This window comes from Mandrillus leucophaeus, unplaced genomic scaffold (assembly GCF_000951045.1).
Source record: "Mandrillus leucophaeus isolate KB7577 unplaced genomic scaffold, Mleu.le_1.0 Scaffold1480, whole genome shotgun sequence".
Taxonomy (NCBI): Eukaryota; Metazoa; Chordata; class Mammalia; order Primates; family Cercopithecidae; genus Mandrillus; species Mandrillus leucophaeus.
In genome coordinates, this window is record NW_012101455.1 from 216,324 (window position 1) to 237,490 (window position 21,167).

At 37.7% G+C, this 21,167-nt stretch overlaps 1 protein-coding gene across 2 annotated transcripts in view; it reads right to left on the reverse strand.

Annotated features, from left to right (window-relative positions):
- The window catches only part of LOC105535608 (protein FAM13A-like), a 269,070-nt gene that overhangs the window by 213,585 nt on the left and 34,318 nt on the right, over positions 1-21,167 (reverse strand). For both annotated transcript variants that reach the window (XM_011974742.1, XM_011974741.1), the window contains one exon: positions 14,404-14,613. In XM_011974742.1, the coding sequence (XP_011830132.1) occupies positions 14,404-14,613 (210 nt within the window). The remainder of the gene's footprint in view (positions 1-14,403; positions 14,614-21,167) is intronic.

Genomic DNA, 21,167 nt, shown 5'->3' on the forward strand with positions numbered 1-21,167 from the left:
AACCTGGGTTTCCTGCCACCACATTTCCAATTTATTCCAGTAGAGGCTTTGTGCTGCTGATTGATTGATACCTTGAGCAAATATGTAGATGTCAAATCTTTAATTTTGTTCTGGGTTTAAGTCTTTACTTAGAAAAAAAGAATAGTGTATATGTTTGGCATTGCTTATAGAAAACCCAAAAGATACACACTGAAAATGGAAAGGTTAAATTTTGTAGTTTAATATAATGATTCTGTTTCTCGCAGAAACAGGTATTTGTGTAAGTTGAGTAATTTCAAAAGAAAAGAAGCTTCCCAGTAAAAAGAAATTACCCTGGGGAAGGAAATATGTCATATGCTTGTTATGGAGTTCATACTATCCAAGAAACGACACTTCATAACTATGTATTTGGCCAACATTTATTCACATGGTACTTTAAAATTTGCAAGTCGAAACCACTCAGCTAATCTCAACACAATACAGATGGCATCAAGATAGTGTAGATAAAAGACAGGCTTGACTCCAAGATATCTAGTGAGTTCCTCATATAATGAAGAAAGAGAAAGCCCTAAGGCATAGGTACAAATTAGCTTATTAAATTAGATTTATTTACAATTAGTCACTGTGCTGATTAAAATGGCCCTATTAGAGTGGTTTTCTTAAGAAAAACAGTTACTGTCTAAATTATCAAATGCTCATAAGCATTTGATAAAATTCACAGCCACTTAACTCTCACATGTTGTTTGCACAGCTGCTATTATAAAATTCTGTCTCATTTAAAATCAAATATGGGTTGTGGGGGTAAAAAAAAAAAAAAAGGCAAGGGAGAATTTCCATTTAAAGAGACAGATCGATTATATGTGTTTCTCTAGTCTTTCCAAGGCTCTACTGAAATGACAGTAAAAGAATGCTTAAAAAGTGTAAGCACCCAATGGCAAAAAAAAAAAAAAAAAAAGAACAGCAGAGAAAACAGAAGAGTATTAGATTTTAAAGACATTTGGAAGTGGATGCAAGTAACTGGAAACAGACTGTTTACAAGCCTGTCAGGCTCAGCGAGTCCTCCAACACCGCCTGCATCCAGGCAGGCACGTGCTCAGACAGGAGTGCTAAGGCTTAGTCTCCGGGTAATATCAAAGGATTCTTGGATACCTAAGATAGTTAAGGACTAGCATGAGAAACACATTTGAAAATGTGAGATAGTGAAAAGTCTACTAAGAAATAAGGAGCCATTATTTTCTTACTGATGGGAAGTAAGCATACTACTTCCCAGCTCCTCTAAGCCCTGATCTTGATGAACTCAGTAGCTGAAGAGAAAAAGATGTTCACATACTGACATTTGGGCATCCCCAAATGACACAGCTAAATTTCTCATTTTTCTATCTAATCCTTCCAAAGTGAAGTATGCCAAGAGACAAGCCCCTGATCTCATTTACAAAATGTCATCCTCAAATTAAAACAGCTAAGAAAAACTTTGTTTGAATAAAGACAAAAAGAAAACCTATAAACAGATAATAGAGAAAAGAAGAAAATTTAAACAAGTACAACGTAACAACAAACCACTGTTAGTATCCTCAGGAAAATAAGACAAGAATGCTCTAAAACAAGAGTATGGTGTTTTGCAAAAGGAATCAAAAGCACGAATATTTTGGATATTAAAAATAGAAAAGCTAAAATTAAAAAAAATAGGTTTGGCAGGAAAATAAATGGGGAAATTTCACAGAAAACAGAATTAAAAGACAGTGATAAGTCACTTAAAGAAACTATAATATAGGAAGGATAATACAAGAAAATTTCCAAGACCAAAAGAAAATACTTTCCAATCTGATGGAACTCATGGAATGTTTAACATAATGGGTAGAAAAAAAGACTCCAGGAAATAGTAGGTACAGGAAAAAACATTGGTGATGGAAAACTCAAGATGACATCTACAACCAATACAGGTGGGAGCAGAAAATAAAAAGGGCCCCAAAGAGGAATCACCACAGAAATAAAGAATGGATAAATTACTTACTTTTTTATTAAAGTCAACAGTGGAGTTGTTGGAGCAATTTGGGGAAAAAAAAGACCACATCAAGTTTATAGAAAATTATGTAAGTGGGCTGGGCATGGTGGTGCACACCTGTAATCCCAGCACTTTGGGAAGCTGAGGTGGGCAGATCACTTGAGGTCATGAGTTCAAGACCAGCCTGGTCAACATGCGGAAACCCTGTCTCTACTAAAAATATAAAAATTCGCTAGGTATGTTGGTGCACACCTGTAATCTCAGATACCTAGGAAGCTGAGGCCGCAGAACCATGGTCATAGGTGTGCAGGAGGTGGAGGTTGCAGTGAGCAGAGGTTGCAGTGAGCCGAGATCCCACACCACTGCACTCCAGCCTGAGTGACATAATGAGTGGGGAAAAAAGAAAAAATATATATATTTATATACGTAAGCAAAAAAAAAAAAGAAGTATTGTCAGAAAATATCTCACAAACCATATACCCTCTTACATAATTATTCAGTCACACATTAATTATAAATTTAACTGAATTTGTGATATATCAATATTCAAAGAAATTGTTTGAAGTGGAAAGGCAGCAGTGAATTCCATCTATTTATAAGCAGAAGTGATGAGACATCTGAAAGTTAGCAATCAAGATTTAACACTATATTATCAAATGGAAGCAAATACCAAAACAACAGCTAAACCAGTTACAAGTTACTTATTCTGAGAAAGAACTGAGGGCTGCCAAAGGGTATGGTAGGGATCTGCTGGTTTTCTTTTCTTTTCTTTTCTTTTCTTTTCTTTTCTTTTCTTTTCTTGTAGAGACAGGGTCTCGCTATGTTGCTCAGGCTGGTCTCAAACTACTGGCCTCAAGCAATCCTCCTACCTTGGCATCCCAAAGTGCTGGAATGACAGTCATAAGCTATGACACCTGGCCAGGGTCTGCTGGTTTTCTTTTCTTTTTTGTAAGATGGAGTCTCACTTTGTTGCCCAGGCTGGAGTGCAGTGGTGAGATCTCAGCTCATTGCAATCTCCACCTCCCAGATTCAAACAACTCCCGTGCTTCAGCCTTCCAAGTAGCTAGGATTACAGGCGTGCACCACCAGGCCTGGCTAATTTTGGTATTTTTAGTAGAGATGGGGTCTTCCCATGTCAGCCAGGCTAGTCTCAAACTCCTGGCATCAAATGATCCACCCACCTCAGTCTCCCAGAGTGCTGGGATTACAGGCGTGAGCCACTGAATCCAGCCCATCATATGTTATCAACTTAGCCAACGATCAGAAAGTTCAAGCACAGTTTTGATTAATTTGGGCAAGGATTTTGAAATCTTCCTCTTCACTCCAAGTTGAATTCATTTCTTTTTTCCCTTTTCCTTCTCCTTTCTAATCATTAGGCAGGTAAGTACACTTATTCTTCCATAACTCTTTTGTAAATATTCGAAGAGAAAGGGAAGTTAAAATAGAGACAGGGTAAAGAGACCAATTTTAAGCTTAAAAGCAGAAAAAATGAGGAGAATTACACTAAAATGACTTGTCTTTTTATAACCAAGAAAGCAATGAACAAGAGTGAAGGCTGAGGATGAGTTGGGACATAAGCATGGGGAAGGGAGATTACATTAAAAATATGAATGCCCATGTCCCATCCCCCTAATGATTTTATTGGCCTGCAATGCAACTTGATCGCTGAAAGTTTTCTGAGATTTCTAGAAAATTCTTTTTAACTTTTATTTTAGGTTCGGGGGTACATGTGAAGGTTTGTTACATAGGTAAACTCATGCCATGGTGTTTTTTTGTACAGATTATTTAATCACCCAGATATTAAGCCCAGTACCCCACTGTTATATTTCCTGTTCCTCTCCCTCTACTCACCCTCCATCCTCAAGTAGACCCAGTGTCTGTTGTTTACTTCTTTGTGTTCATAAGTTCTTATCATTTAGCTCCCACTTATAAGTGAGAACATGCAGTATTTGGTTTTCTATGTTAGTTTGCTAAGGATAATAGCCTCTAGTTCCATCCATGTTCCCATGAAAGACATGATCTTATTCTTTTTTATGGCTGCATAATATTCCATGGTGTATATGTATCATATTTTCTTTATCCAATCTGTCATTGATGGCATTTAGGTTGATTCCATGTCTTTGCTATTGTGAACAGTGCTGCAATGAAAATTCACATGCATGTGTCTTTATGGTAAAATGATTTCTATTGCTCTGGGTATATACCCAGTAATGAGATTTGCTGGGTTGAATGGTAGTTCTGTCTTTAGGTCTTTGAGGAATTGCCATACTGCTTTCCACAATAGTTGAACAAATTTACACTCCCACCAACAGTGTATAAGGATTCCCTTTTCTCTACAACCTCATCAACATCTGTTAATTTTTGACTTCTTAGTAATAGCCATTCTGACTGGTGTGAGATGATATCTCATTGTGGTTCTGATTTGTATTTCTCTAATGATCAGTGATGTTGAGGTTTTTTCACATGCTTGTTGGCTGCATGTATGTCTTCTTTTGAGAAGTGTCTGTTCATGTCCTTTGCCCACTTTTTAACGGGGTTGTTTTTCTTTTGTAAATTTGTTTAGGTTCCTTATAGATGCTGGATATTAAACCTTTGTCAGATGCATAGTTTGCAAATATTTTCTCCTATTCTATAGGTTGTCTGTTTACTCTGTTGATAGTTTCTTTTGCTGTGCAGAAGCTCTTGAGTTTAATTAGATCCCAGTTGTCAATTTTTGCTTTTGTTGCAACTGTTTTTGGTGTCTTTGTCATGAAACCTTTGCCCTTTCCTACATCCAGATGGTATTGCCTAGGTTGTCTTCCAGGGTTTTTACAGTTTTGGGTTTTACATTTAAGTCTGTAATCCATCTTGAGCTGAATTTTGTATACGATGTAAAGAAGGGGTCCAGCTTCAGTCTTCTGAATATGGGTAGCCAGTTATCCCAGCATCATTTATTGAATAGGGAATCTCTTCCCCATTGCTTGTTTTTGTCAGCTTTGTTGAAGATCATATGGTCGTAGCTGTGCAGCCTTACTTCTGGGCTATTCTGTTTCATTGGTCTATGTGCTTTCCAAAGCAATTCTTATAGGCTGTCACAGTTGAGAAGCACTGGCTTAGCACTTACTAAATATTTAGTATGTGCGTGGCATTATTCCAAGTTATTTAGTATCTTTCAATATCCACAACAACCTCAGGAAGCAGACACTACTGCTATTGAGAGGGAGAATTCCCTGCACCCCTCTGTGGCACTTGCAACAGGGGTGTGGCTTGCTTACTCAAATCCCTTGTGGGAGGAGGAGCATGCAAGTGCTGGGGCCACAGCGAGCACTTTTGGGCTCCACCCCCAAGGTAGCCTCTACGGGTGTGTTACAATTAACGGTCTTTTAGCAGTTGCCATCCACAGACGTCTAAGTGTTAACCAGCTCAGTGGAGAGTCAGTGTGACAGCCTTTTACACCCTGCCCTCTTGGTACCCCGGTCCTTGTCTGGCATCCAGGAAGAGTCAGGTCACATGGACTTGAAGGACGGTGAATGCGGATTTTTTATTAAGCAGTGGAAGTGGCTCTCAGCGGAAGGAGAGCTAGACAGGGGATGGTGCGGGTAATCTTTCCCTGAAGATCTGCTGTCTCCAGCTGGGCTCCTCTCCGAAGTTAAGCCGCATCTATCCACAGTCTCAGACACTCAGTTGCTGCTTCTCCTCTCGACATTCAGCCACTTGTCCCTCTGCCAGCCGAGGTCTGGGGTTTATATGGGCACAGGATAGGGGGGCAGGACAGACCAGAAAGCAACATTCATGCACAAAAACAGGAATGCCTGTTCTAATTTAGGGCCATGGGTCCAGGCTTGAGGGTGGAGCCCTCACCAGGGACCCCGCTCTCCTGCCTCCTGCCCGTATCGTTATCTCCATTGAACCGGGAAACTAAGGGTGGTGATTTTAAAATGCCCACAAAGTTTGACACATTTCCCTTAAAAAGATGGAGCCTAATTTCCATCCCCTTGAATACAGACCAGATTAATGACTTGCCCCTAACAAACAGGGCAGAGTGATTCTATCTGACTTCTAGAGCTAAAAAGACAGCTTCCATCTCTCTTGAACTGCACGCTCTAGGAGAAGCCAGCTACCATGTTAAGATAACATTCAAGCCGCCAGCTGGAGAAGCCCACCGAAAAAGGCCTCACCATGACCCAGCATTAAATTGTCGTCCATGTGAGTAAGCCACCTTGGAAAAAGATCCTCGAACCCCAGTCAAGCTTTCACATACCTGTAGCTCCTGCCAACCTCTTCACCACAATTTCCCGAGACCTTGAACCAGACCTGCCCAGGAGAACCACACTTAAGTTCTTGACCCACAGAAACTGTGAGAGAAGATACATGCTTACTGATTTAAGCCACTAAATTTTGGAGTCATTGTTACACAGAAATACATTAACAGATACACTAGGGCATAAAAAGGTTAAGTAACTTGGCCCTACTAAGGCGGAGAGCAAATGGCAAACCGAGATTTGAAATCTATCGGAATGGAGTCAGAACCTATGCTCCAAGGCACATGCTATAAGTACTTTCTTCAAAATGGAGATTACACTGCCAATATCATATTAGAGCTGGTGCTAAGATTAAAAGAGATTATATAAGTAAAATATCTGCTAGATATTAAACTAAGCAGTAAGAAGTCACCTAGTGGCACCTATTACTGTCATCATCACTCAAACAAGTATATTCTCAAAAAGGATCAATATTAAACACAAAAAACATATAAAAATTTTTTGTACAAATAAAAAATACACACCTCAGTATCATTTTTTCCACAACATGTCGTTTATTTTAAACTTTTTCCTTACTTCTAAACTCACTAGACATTAAGGATTTCCAAGACAGAAACAAATCAATGCTATAATAATTTATATCCCAGAGACTATCTAATTAACATCCCACGGCTGGCATTTTTACTGTTTTTCACTCAAATATTTATCAAATTTCATAAATTTTAAAAAGCACAGTGTTATGTGCCAAATTTTGTCCAAAATTCACAGATTGATACCCTAACTCCCAATGTGACCATAGTGGAAGACAGCGCCTTTAAGGAGGTAATGAAGGTTAAATGAGGCCACAAGGGTTGGCTCCTGATCAAATAGGGCTGGCGTCCTTATAAGATGAGAAAGAGATATCAGGAGTACTTCAGCACAGACAAAAGGCTATGTGAGGGCACAGCAAGAAAGTGACGACATCTGCAAGGAAAGAAAAGAGCCCTCACCAGAAACTACTGCCAGCACCTTGATCTTGGATTTCCAGCCACCAGAACTGTGAGAAAATAAGTTTCTGTTGTTTTAGCCATCCAGTCTGTATTATTCTGTTATGGTGGCCCTAGCTGATTAATACATGCAGAATAAAATAAAAAGGCTGGGCTTTGGAGTCAGGCAGATCCCAACTCTGCACAATCTACCTGCTTGTTCTTTGGCAAGTAACTTGCCCTCACTGAGCTGAGCTTCACTTTATCTATGAAATATTTGTAGGAATAGCTGTAATGGAGATAAAAACACAAACACAAGGAAAGCACCTAGGCAAAATCTTGACCCAAAACAGGCACTTAAATTGTGATTAAAGAAATATATAAAATTAGCTCGTTATCCATTTATATCTACAATATTATCCAAACATAATTGATGCTCAGAATTATAAACATTGATGAGTCTACAAAGATGACTATGAAACGCACATCTTCAGTGCTAATCCCTCTCATAAGCACTGACCTTCATTTTACTCATCCATTTAAAATGAACTCCTCGTCATGGCCCCCAAATAATCTTCCTTTTTTAACTTCCATTATGTTTATTAAAGGATCAATTGTTAAGATGTCACATCAGGATCTTTCCCCTTTCTTCCAAAACACACACACACACACACACACACACACTAGATCTCTGAGACAGATATTTAATAAAGTCTCCACCACGAAATCATCAGATCCTACTGTGAAATTAAATTAAGTAATTCAAACTAAAAGCTGTTGGAACTTTAAATTATTTGAGCCTTAAGGGAAATGAGAATATGTGGCCTGAGTCACGTAGCATGCAGTTGCAACTTGTGCTTCTCTGATTATAGATTAACTTTCCTCTGTATTCCTGTACTGCAGATGATTAGGAAAGACCCAAAGGTACCAGAGATAAGACTCCCCTCAACACCATTACCTCTCCTTACGGAATGTTAAAGCAGTCTTCCTTGGGCTGTAACAAGCTATAACCAATCAAACTGCTATAATGTATGTGCTATGAGCTATGCAAGGTTAGAGATAACCAGGTCCACACATGTCTGTGTCTTTCCACAATGCCAGGCTTTTATTAATGTTATTCCAATCACAAAAGCCAAGTTTATTTTATAGAGACAATAAAATATATATATAACACAGTAACCCTTCTTACCTATTTTCTATCTGAATTATGAAAGAGTAAGTTTATTTTATAGAGGTTATATTGTCTGATGCCTAATGCATACATTGTTCCCTCTACTTGGCAGTTTACATAACTAGTAGCTGCTCAATTATAGTCATGCCCTGCATAACGATGTTTTGGTCACTGAGGGACTGCATATATGACTATGGTCCTATAAGATTATAATGGAGCTGAAAAATTCCTATTGCCCAGTGATGTCACAGCCATCATAATGTCCTACTGCAACATATTACTTATGTGTTTGTGGTGATGCTGGTGTAAACAAACCTACTGGCTTCCAGTCCTATAAAGGTATAACATACACAATTATATTCGGTACATAATACTTGATAACAATAATAAATGACCATGTTACTGGTTTATGTAGTTACTATAAAGCAGGTATAATGTCATTTCATTCAAGGTCATTTTGTTCTAAGCTGATGAGAAAAAAAATAGATTCCTAGCCAGAGCCACAGTCTATGTGGAGTTTGTGCCTTCTCCCCAGGTCTGCATGAGGGTTTTCTCTGGGTGCTCCGGTTTCCTCCCACACCCCAAAGATGGGCATGATTGGTTCATCAGCATGTCTAAATGGTCCCAGTTTGAATGAGTGTGGGTAGGGGGGTGAGTACACCCTGTGGTGCAACAGTGTCCTGTTCAGGGTCGATTCCCACCTTGCGCCTGAGCTGCTGAGGTAGGTTCCAGCCACTCACGACCCTGAATTGGAAAAGGCAGGTTAGAAAATGAATGAATGAATAAATGAATGAATACAAATGATTGTAAAATAAAAATTCATAGACAATAATCCTACAAATGCATGACAATAAACAATGCAGTAGGAACGCACTCAGTGAGCCTGCCATATTTGTCATTGATTTTGAACTATGTGGTGGTAAGAGGTGCTGCTGATAATTCACAAATACCTATTCCTTGACTTAACCCATCAGCGCTATGACAGCCATCACTCACTAATTTACCAACAACTAGGGAAATCATTCTTATTTTTTACAAAATATTTCTTAAATGTATGTGTACCGCACATTTATTTCAATGTTTAATATCAGAAGTGTTCTGATATTAAAGTTTGGTGATGTTTTTGTAACCAGAAACACGCCATCAGAACTTTTGTTTCTATCAATCTGCCTGTGGTAAAATTTGTTTCCCAATATATCATTTTGCTTAAAGTTGCAGTTTCCAAGAAATTATCAACAACATTAAGTGAAAACTTACTATACTATACATTTTATTGTTATTTTAGAGTGTACTCATTCTATTTTTTTATATATATATAAAAAGTGCATTTTAGAGTGTACTCATTCTATTTATATGTACGAATTTTATATAAAGTTAACTGTAACACAGACTCAGATACACATATACATATACATACATATATACATGTGTATGTTAACTATAACAGACTCAGATACACATACACATATACAGATACACATACATGCGTACGTTAACTGTGACACAGACTCAGATACACATATACATATACGTACATATATATACACATGTGTATGTTAACTGTAACACAGACTCAGGCAGGTGCTACAGGAGGTATTCCGTAAGAAGGCATTGCTATGGTAGGAGATGGCAGTTCCATGAGTGTTACTGCTCCTGAAGACTTTCCATTGGAACAAGATATGGAGGTGGAAGGTAGTAATATTGATGATTCTGACTCTGCAGGCCTAGTCTCACATCTGTGCTTATGTCTTAGTTTAAACAAAAAAAACAAAAAACAATTTTACAAAGTAAAAAAAGAAAAATGAAAGTTTTAAAAATAGAAAAACATTAAAAGTATATATATAAAGAAAAAATTTGTAGAGCTATGCAAGGTATTTGTATTTTAAGCTAAGTATTATTTTAAAAGAATCAAAAGGTTTTTAAAAGTTAAAAAGTTATAAAGTAAAAAAGTTACAGCAAGCTAAAGGTCTATTACTAAAGAAAAAACAATTTTTTAAATGAATTTTAATTTAGCTTAAGTGTACAAGATTTATAAAGCCTACAGTGGTGCAGTAATGTCCTAGGCCTTCACATTCACTCACCACTCACTCACTGACTCACCCAGAGCAACTTCCAGTCCTGCAAGCTCCATTCATGGTAAATGCCCTGTACAGGCGTACCATTTTAAAAATCTTTTATACTGTATTTTTACTGTACCTTTTCGGTTTTCTTTTTTATTTTTATTTCTTTTGAGACAGGGTTTCACTCTGTCACTCAGGCTGGAGTGCAGCGGCATGATTATGGCTCACTGCAGCCTCGACTTTCTAGGCTCAAGTGATCCTCCCACCTCAGCCTCCTGAGTAGCTGGGACTACAGGTGCATGCCACCATGTCCTGCTAATTTTTTTTTATTTTTTGTAGAGATGGGGTTTTGCCACGTCACCCAGGCTGGTCTCAAACTCCCAGGCTCAAGCAATCTGCCCATCTCAGCTTCCAAAAGTGCTGGGTTACAGGCATGAGCCACAGGCCAGGCCTACTGTACCTTTTCCATTTTTAGATATGTTTAGATACACAAGTTTTCCACTGCGTTACAACTGCCTACAGCACTCAGTACAGTAACATGCTGTATAGGTTTGTCGCCTAGAAGCAATAGGGTATGCCATATAGCCTAGGTGTATAGTAGGCTATACAATCTAGGCTTGTATAAGTATACTCTATGATGTTCACACAACAATGAAATCACCTAATAACGTATTTTTCAGAATGTATTTCTGTCATTGATGCTTAACTATAAATTTTTTTTTTACTGAATGACTCAAATCTAACCAGAGATTTTAAGGGAATGGAAGAATACTACTAATATAGCAAAAATTTAACCTCTCTTCCCATTCAAAATTTGTTACCTGTGCATAATCTCACATAACCTACAGGTTGACTATACAATGAGTCTTGCTTTTAGAATGATACTGCTTGCTTTTATGATGCATATCAACTTTTTGATGACTGAGGAACTGTGTCATAAACAATATGACAACTCACAAAGACCTAAATAACAAAAATAGTTCTATAAATAGTAATAAAAATAATAAAACAGTACATTCTCACATCAAATGAAAATGATTCTGGAAATGTGATAAAAGCCTTTGAAACATACAGGATTTTTGAGTAATAAGAATACTTAATAATACAGAATACTATAGAATGATATTAAGAATACTAAAGACATTTGACTGCCAAATATTTTGCATTACGCACAAAATATTTGTCAACTCCTATAGACATTATTTTAAAATAATTTCCAAACTTTATCTCAAAACTTCCCATCCCTATAGATAAAATATTCCTTGTAAAAAGGATTTAATGTCTCCAAATAGGAGGGATAGTCACCTTTATGAAGGAATGGTTATCTTCATACATATCGGGAAAAAGTTCATACAGTTTCCAATTAACAAGCCTCAAACATATGTCACTCACTGACATACAAAGCTAAAAAGCATTGTTGTCCAGAACAAACTGTTCTTCTAATTTGCTTTCATATTTTATCACTATTTTCAATAAAATACAATATTTAGTAATCCAATAATGTTACGCCTTTTCGAAAAATAAAATCTTTTTTTTTTCAAAAATGAAGTAGTTAAGACCACAAAAAAATAATAGGTTTGAAAATAGGTAAAACTTCTGGGATTTTTCCTGTTGCATCATTATTAAGGACTGAATTGTGCTCCCTCCAAAATTCGTATGTTGAAGCTCTAACCTCCATACCTCAGAATGTGATTGTATTAGGGGCCTTTAAAGTGGTAGTTAAGGTTAAATTAGATTATAATAGGGGTCCCTAATCCAACAGTAGTGTCCTTATAAGAAGAGGAAGAGACATCAGGAGAGTGCACACAGAGGAAAGGCCACGTGCGGACACAGTGAGAAGGCAGCCATCTGCACACCGGAGAGAGAGGCCTCAGGAGAAACCAACACTGCTGGCACCTTGATCTTGGATTTGCAGCCTCCAGGACTGTGAGAAATAAATTTCTCTCGTTTAGGCTTGTAACACCCAGTCTGTGGTATTTTGTTAGGGCAGATGTAGCAAATTAATACAATTTGGGGTTGAGGCCTCAAAGATAAAAATAAAGGTTGTGATGGGCCCTCCCATTCTAAGCCAAAATGCTAGATGGCCTATATAGAACTTGTGAAGGTGAGACCAAACCCAGGTCTGGAGGCCTTGGGCCATCAATCGGCCACAGAGATATTTAAGCAGGAAATTCATGTGAAAATTTGAAGTTAAAAATTAGACAGCGAGGATTTCTTTGAAGGGAGAGAGTTGTTAGAGATATATAATGCTTCCCCTAACTTTCCCAAGCCAAGTGAGGGGCATCAGATAATCACTTGGGTAGTCTGAAGAGTCTAAAACTCCTTAAAGAGTCTAACGCAGACAGTCTGGCTACGGGTGCCCTGGGCGGCAGCACAAGAAGGCAGGGCTCTGCCTTGTGACTGACCTCCATTTCAAGAACGTGGCAAAGATGTGTTTCCTGAGGACCGTCTGGGTACTCTGAAGAAAGAAATAAGACATGAGTAATCTTCCAAAAGGATTGCCTGGAGGTCACCACAGGAGGCCAGGGGCTGCAGAGAAGTGAGAAGAGGCCAGGGCAGGAGGCATTGCTGATATGAGGGCCTGGGGGAGAGCTACAGACAGGTCTCCCTCCCTAGGGGATGGCAAGTAGAGATAGTTAGTGTCCTTTTCTGATACAACCACACTACTTTTAGCTAATATTTCAAAATGGTCTTTCATGAGGTAAAATATTTCTGGTACTTTCTTACTTGTCCTATCTGGCCTTCTCACTTATCCTGTTCCTTAGCAAATTACATGTGAGTAGGTACATCACTGCTGTAAAGGAATGTGGCTTTAGGTAACATCCTTAATCTGGCAATTAATACTTTTGGAAATATATTTTCTCCTTTCTTCTCTAATTTGGGAAAAATAATAAAAGAAATGGCTTTCAAGGGTACACCATTTTTCTTACAGCACTTAGGAAGGAGAACTCAATAATGACTATGCCTATAATTATTACACTTAAAAAGCGAGTTCCTGGCCAGGTGCAGTGGTTCACACCTGTAATCCCAGCACTTGGGGAAGCCGAGATGGGTGGATCACCTGAGGTCAGGAGTTTGAGACCAGCCTGGCCAACATGGTGAAACCCCAACTCTATTAAATATACGAAAATTAGCCGGGCATGGTCGTGGGCGCCTGTAATCCCAGCTATTCGGGAGGCTGAGGTAGGAGAACTGCTTGAACCTGGGAGGCAAAAGTTTCAGTAAGCCAAGATCGTGCCACTGCACCCCAGCCTGAGTGACAAGAATGAAACTATGTCTCAAAAAAACAAACAAAAAAGGGAATTCTTTCATATGAAACCACTTATTACTACAATCAAAAATCAATTTTTACTTCACAAAATGAACACAATTATTTTAGGACTCAATCTTGCTTATGAGAAAAAGCAAGTACACCAGTGAGTTTTCAGTTTCAAAGGTCACTAACCAAACACAATGTAATGAATATTTCCTTTATTGTTCTCTAATGTTTTCTAAATTATTCTTGATCTCACTCCTTTTATGGCAGTCATTAGTCAGAAAAAACATGTCTTTGGCTCAAAAGCATCAGGGCTTTTCAATATTATGTTACTGAAGTAGTCACATGTTAATGGTATCAGAAATTTCATTTAATAATAGTATTTCATAATCAGTCTAGTATGATTTTACATAGGAGATGACGGCCTGGAGTAAAATAGCAAGGTGGTGGTTACAGAAAGACCACAAATATGTAAAAACTTTTTAAATTTTAAATATTTAGTACATGAACTAAAAATAAAACTGGTGGTTTTTTCCGGCTTTTTTTTTGTTTTTTGTTTTTTTTTTGTAGAGATGGGGGTCTTGCTTGGTTACCCACGGTGGTCTTCAACTCCTGGCTTCAAGCAATCTTTCTACGTCAGCCTCCCAAAGTGTTGGGATGATAGGTGTGAGCCACCGTGCCTGGCCTAATAAAGTTGTTTTCACTCCTAGAAGGATTTACTGTACTAACCCTGAAAGAGCTGAATGAATCGAGGCTGCAACGCTGAGGTGATCAGACTGTCGGGCAGCTCCCTCAGAAACAGCTTCAGCAGACTGGCTGCTGAGCAGACATCACCGTCCTTCCCGAGCTCCACAGGCACTCCACTCTCGAACTTCAGTCGAAGTTGTTCCACCACCTTCACGTTACCATTCACCCGAAAAAGACCTTCTTGGGTGAGTCCTGGAAGAGCAAAGTAGACACAGAAAATAAATAGGTTTCTCACAGACATGAAATGTAAAGAATGATAACAACACAAAACACAAAGAGAGAAATTTCAGCATATGACTCTCTCAACACTGTAATTATCAATCATTGCATGACTTTCACATTTTGTAAAACTTTCCATAGAATAATAAATGTTCATATCCACTGCATATCAACTAAACAGATCATACAGGATTGGTATAAAATCCAGCCTTTAAAAATAAGGCTATGCCATATATAAACATAGAGCAAAACAGAATACACAAAGAAATTTTTCATTTATGTAATCTTCTAGAGCACATAACAAAAACTTACTCAGGGCTCTAACAGCAGCTTAACACTTCATGAACAACTACTTTTTAAATGACATGGATTTAAGAAACTTTTAAACTCTATGTGATTACCTGTGTAATAGTTTAAGAAATCAGTGATGGTTTTTCAGTAATCACTAAATTCAAAATGTAAGACTCTAGGAAACTATAAAGTGGTGTAAGACAAGATCCTTGACTTCAGTCAGTTGACGGGGGATATCAGTGTCAGCTGAGGTCATCAGAGAAGGCCTCCTGGAGGAGGTAAACTTAACCTTTGGCTAAAGCAACACAGAGGGGCTGGAGCAGTTGAGCTATGAAACCAATGAAGCTTGAGCTTCAGGGCCCCTCATTTTCTTAGGCCCTTTACAAGCTCTGTCCCTAATCCTGTATTCTTAGTATCACGTTCTTTTTCTTAAAGAAGTCTCAAAAAGTTTAGGCATCTGGACCCACAAAACCTTGATCTACCCCTGACAAAGATAAACAAAAATACAAATTGAGAAGTAGAGACAGGATAGCATAAAGAAAGGTAGGCAGAGGACAATGTGGGGTGCCTAGTCAAAGAATGATGGGATAATAAAATGGAAAAACAGGAAGGGGTCTGTGACAAGTTAAACAGTGAAGGCTTTATCACTGGAGTATTAAGTGAGGAAAAAGACAAAATATAATAAGGGTTTTAGGAAGATTTAGCTAGCTAAGAAGTAGGGTATGGAGAGGGCTTGCCTTATGGAAACTATCTTCTATTTTAAGGTAGTAAACTGATATTATGGTGGAAAAGAAGTGAAAAATAAAGAGTAAAGATGATTTGGTAACTTGGTTCAAAAGGGAGAGGGAAAGAGTTGAAAGGTAACCTTAAGGTTTTGAAAAATAGGAATACAGGGAAAGAAAAAAACACTGTAAAAGATAAGGTTGGGGGTAGGGATAGGAGAGTAGCTGGTTTAGGGCAGAAGATAATGATTTCCAGCTTAGTGTGCTGCACACCATGTAAGCGAGTGTGTCAGGCAGTAGAAGACTTCGAAAGTGTAAGAAACAATCTTTCTAAGAAAGAGCAGGCCAGGATTTAACTTGACATTCTTGAGAGTCTAATGGTGAATGTTAGCAAAAATATAATGACATTGAAGCCTATCAGGATTTTTTAGAGGGGAGGTGATAATTTATATCAGCCTTTGCTTCTTACCCTTACCTGGTAATTGCATTGCTTTTTAAAGCAAAAGAGGAAGCTAATTTCATTTTATTTTATAATCTGATAAAATGCTTTATAAGCTCTTTAATTCAACAAACATGTAATAAGTGCCTGACATTATGTTAGGTCATAAAAAAATCAATCGTGAGAAAAAAATTCAACACTATCATTACCCTCATGGACTTTGAAGTCCGGTAAGACGTTTGTGTTCTTCCACGTATACATATTATTTGGCTGTAAAGAAAATCAATATCAAAAGTTGATATGAATTTTAGCTCCAATTCTGAAAAAAACTGTGACACTAGGGATGATATTAAAAGTATTTAACAATGACTATGACCAGGGCACCACCTAAATAGAAGAGATATCAATTGGTCTGTGTGGCAGACAGCTTCTAAAATAGTTCCCATGATCCCCACTTCTCGTACCACACCCATTATAATCCCCTCTACTTGAGTATGGGCCAGACCTAGTGACTTGCTTCTAACAACAGAATACAGCAAATGTGATGTCATGTCATATTTTGAGATTAAGTTATGAAAGACTGACAATCCATCATGCTTCTCTCTCTTTCTCTCTCTCTCCCCTTCTCTCTCTGTCTCTCTGATGTACTTTATTAGCTACTGGCCACGGGCAAAGATCTAAAGGTGGTATCTGGCCAACGACCAGTGAATAACTGAAAACCCTCAGGTCAACAGCTCACAAGTAACAGAATCCTGCCAACAATCACATGAATGAGCTTGGGAGGGAACTTTTCCCCTATTGAGTCCTGATATGACTGAAGCCTTGGCTGACACCATGATCACAGCCTTGTAACTCTAAGACAGAGGACACAACTAAGACGTGTCTGGATTCCTGACCCACAGAAACTGTGAGATAATGATAAATACTATTGTTTTAATCTACTATGTTTTGGGGTAAACTGTTATGCAGCAAATGGATAACAAATATGATACGCCTTTCCCTTAAGTTGTGTGGAATATCAGGTTCTATTGGGAGATGCCAGCTTAATTGTTTAAAGCTTTCAAGGTCTGTTTCCTCTACTATACAAAAGTTTATCTTTAGCTTCAGAAACTTATCCAACAATCAAGCAGCTAGCATCCAACAGAAAGGCATTCCATCCCTGGTCAAAGCTGAAATCCTGAAAATTTAGAGTTTTGTTTCCTGTTCCTATATTTACCCAGCTGCTTAACCTAACCTTGCCTTCTGTTTTTGGCCTACCAAATGCCCCTTAGATCTGATTTCACATGATGTTGTTTTTTTTTTTTTTTTTCTTTTTAGCTTTGACCTTAGTCTTTCTTTTCCAACAAGGTTTTTATGAACCTTCCCCCAAATAAATATACTTCCAGCAATTTCAGAAAAAACTACCCAGCTCCAAGAACTGTCTGTGGTCCTCAAGCCTCCTGATCTCACTGCACCAAACTAGCAGACGTGTAAGGTACAAGTAGAAGTGACTGAATTTAATGCTCCTTAATAATATTTTCCTGTCTCTGTCCCATTTATCTGAACAACTCTTCCCTCAGGAATATCTCCCACCCACAACTCTTTTATCACTAATTACCATAATTAGTGATGTTCAGCTAGGGGAAGTTTATAATCCTGGACATGAATATATCACATTCTGAGAAGAATAATCCATACAGTTTTTTAAGCCTCTTATGAGGCTAGAATACATCCAATACCCACAAGAGGCTTACCAGACCAAATAACCTTTAAATTTTCCCACCCTAAAATTTTAGAAAGTTATGACTATAACAAAAATATTCAGAAAAAGGGGATATTTGGATGACTTCATGAAGCAGAGTTACTCTCACACATTTCAAAGCTTCTATTATATTTGATTTTAGGCTATGTGCTAATTACTACAAAACAGCAACTTAATAGTGGTTTAGAAATGAAAAAATTATATAAGTAATGTCTACATCACTGAAAGATACTTTTCTGTACAATTGAAATATTTCTTTCAAAATAGTATGAATATTAGAAACAGAATATGCCATTAGAAACAGAACATGCCAGAAGTCACAATTTGCCTAACAACACACTTTGGCCAAGGAAGTAGTATGACAATAAGTAAGCACATTCTGACACCTAGTGGTGACTTGAAACTCTACACTGCGGGTTAAAACGGCATAACCTATAGTATCTTCATGCTAAACTAAGAGAAAGAAGCCGTTAACATTGTCAGTGAGAAAAAGAGTTTAAAGACTATATGCTTTATAAGTTATAATGTATATATTTTTAAATGAAACTATCCAAAATCTGCTTAAAGGGCTTGACATAGGTCTTTCTGTCTTAAAATTCCATTACAATAACAGTTTACTCTCATGTCAATTGTTAAACTGTCTGCATTTATGTGAAACAATAATAAAGCATAACCAAAATACCAACCTATGATTGAATTATATGACCAGTCACGTGACCCCTATAGTCCCATTCCCATGCCTGACACAGTGCTTACTGTATACCACAAGTGTACAGTAAATATTTGTTGACCTGAAAAAAACTGCAAAGTAATTAAATAAAACAAATTGAAGTATTATGCCCTCAAACTTTATACTACCCTTCAAACTTATACAGTTTCTTTGGTTTATTAACATCATAGTTTCAAATACAAGAAGGGGCTTATGTTTGTCTACATAGTAATTAACTACATAGCCTTTCAAAATACAGGTGCTAGGCCTACCCGAGTTTGCCCAGTCAAGATTCTGATTCAGTAGATATGAGGTGTGGGCAATGCATGTGTACTATGAAAGATTCCACTAGTGATTCTATTTCACATCCCTCATTAAGAACGACTGATTTAACTTAATAAAATGTTTAGCTTGCATTACCCAAATACACCCTGTTAAAGTATAACTAACAGTATGCTAAGGAGGGGCAGAATAAAATCAATCCCTAATTTAAATTTTGCCAAAATTTTCATATGTTGATGGTGTGAGTATAAACTGTTTCAACTCTGATAGAGTTCATTACAGATGCACATATCCTCTGACCACCCAGGAGTCCACTTCCAGGAAGGCAGTCTATGCACACACTTGCATGTGCTTGAAATGCCATATGTTAAAGGTTAACCATGGAATCATTGTTTGTAAACAATAGAAGACTGGAAACAATCCATGTGCCTATCAGTATGGGACTGCTTAAAGACATGATATATACATATGGTAAAACAGTAGGCAGAGGAAAATAAAATAATTAAAAATGAGTAAAGCTCTTTATGCAATATAGAACAATCTCCAAAATACATTGATATTTAAAAGATTCAGAACAGTATGCAATATTTGTGATAAAAGGGAAAAAAGAACACACAGACATATACTTATATATACACGAAACATCTTAAGAAGATACCAGAAACAGGTATAGCAATACTGTTTTAGAGAGAGAAAACAAAGGTCAGGAGACAGTTTGTAGAGAAAGACTTTTCACCATATACCCTCCTATATTTTGAACCACATAACTTTATTAACTACTCAAAAATATTAAAATTTTTAAAAATTAAAAATGTAAACTATTTTTACACAATAAAAGTATGCTCAAGAGACTATTATCCAATTAATGTTGAGAGAAAGAACACTGATTATGCCAAAACCAAAATACTACTTTAGGTACCCATAGTTGGACATCTAAATGAATATGCATCCCTACTTAACAGATTAAATGAATGATCTAGAAATCCATTTGTATCTAACTCAGTGGGATACACAGTCTTACTCAAAACCAAGTATGTAAATAAATCCTATTAAAGCTGGTTGTAACTCCCGGCTTCAAGATTTTGTAGGCCAAACTTCCATCTTCCTGTCATGCTATGTGTAACACTGTTTGTGTTTCACTGTTTGAAGTATTTGAATAAATCCAGAGCTGTTTTCTAAGAATCTGGCCTTTTTGCAATTTGTCTTCCTTTAATAAGGAGAAAAACTCTACAGAGTAAGAACAGAAACCTGGCTCTTAAGTTTTCAGAAAAAAAAATACAATTTTGTCATAAAGAACTGCCTGAAAGTCGGTAATTTATAAAAGAAAGACTCACAGTTCAGCATGGCTGGGGAGGCCTCAGGAAACTTACGAGGCAGAAAGCAAAGGGGAAGTGAGGCACCTTCTTCACAAGGTGGCAGGAAGGAGAAGAAGTGCTGAGCGAAGCGGGAAGAGCCCCTTATGAAAACATCAGATCTCTTGAGAACTCACCATCAGAGAACAGCCTGGGGGAAACCACCCCCATGATTCAATTACCTCCATCTGGTCTCTCCCTTGACACGTGGGGATTAGGGGATTATGATTCAAGATAAGATTTGGGTGGGAACACAAAGCCTAACCATATCAGTCATCTACATGCCTAGTAACCAGAGCAGATAGACGTTTTTTCAATTAACATCTAACCATCAGCGGAATGAATAATCTGCCATAGAGTCCCTGTCAAAAGTTGATACATGTTCCTATAGAGGAACATGTGATGAGCGCTTCTCACTCCTTTCCAATAAATGATTCTTATCAGAAAGGGTGAAGGGACTTGTAATCCTGGAAAGATATGGCCTGAAACAAATTACTCAAAATACAGTAGACCCACCTTACCCAAAGGGGATATGTTCCAAGACTGCCAATGGATGCCTGAAATCTTGGATAGTACCAAACCCTATATATACCGTTTTTTTTTTTCCTATACATACATATCAATGATAAAGTTTAATTTAAAAAGTAGGCATAGTAAGAGATTAACAACAACAATAATAAAACAGAATAGAGCCAGTTGCAATGGCTCACATCTATAATCCAAGCTACTTAAGAGGCTGAGGTGGAAGGATTATTTGAGGCCAGGAGTTCAAACCAGCCTGGGCAACATGGTGAGACCTGCCTCTAAAAACATTTTTTTTAATTAGCAGGTTACAGTGGCACATGCCTGTATAATAGCTACTCAGGAGGCTGTGGTGGGAAGATTATTTGAACAGTGGAATATGAGGCTGCAGTGAGTTATGATCACACCATGGCATTCCAGCCTGGGCAACAGAGCAAGACCCTGTCCCTTTAAAAAAAAAAAAAAAAAA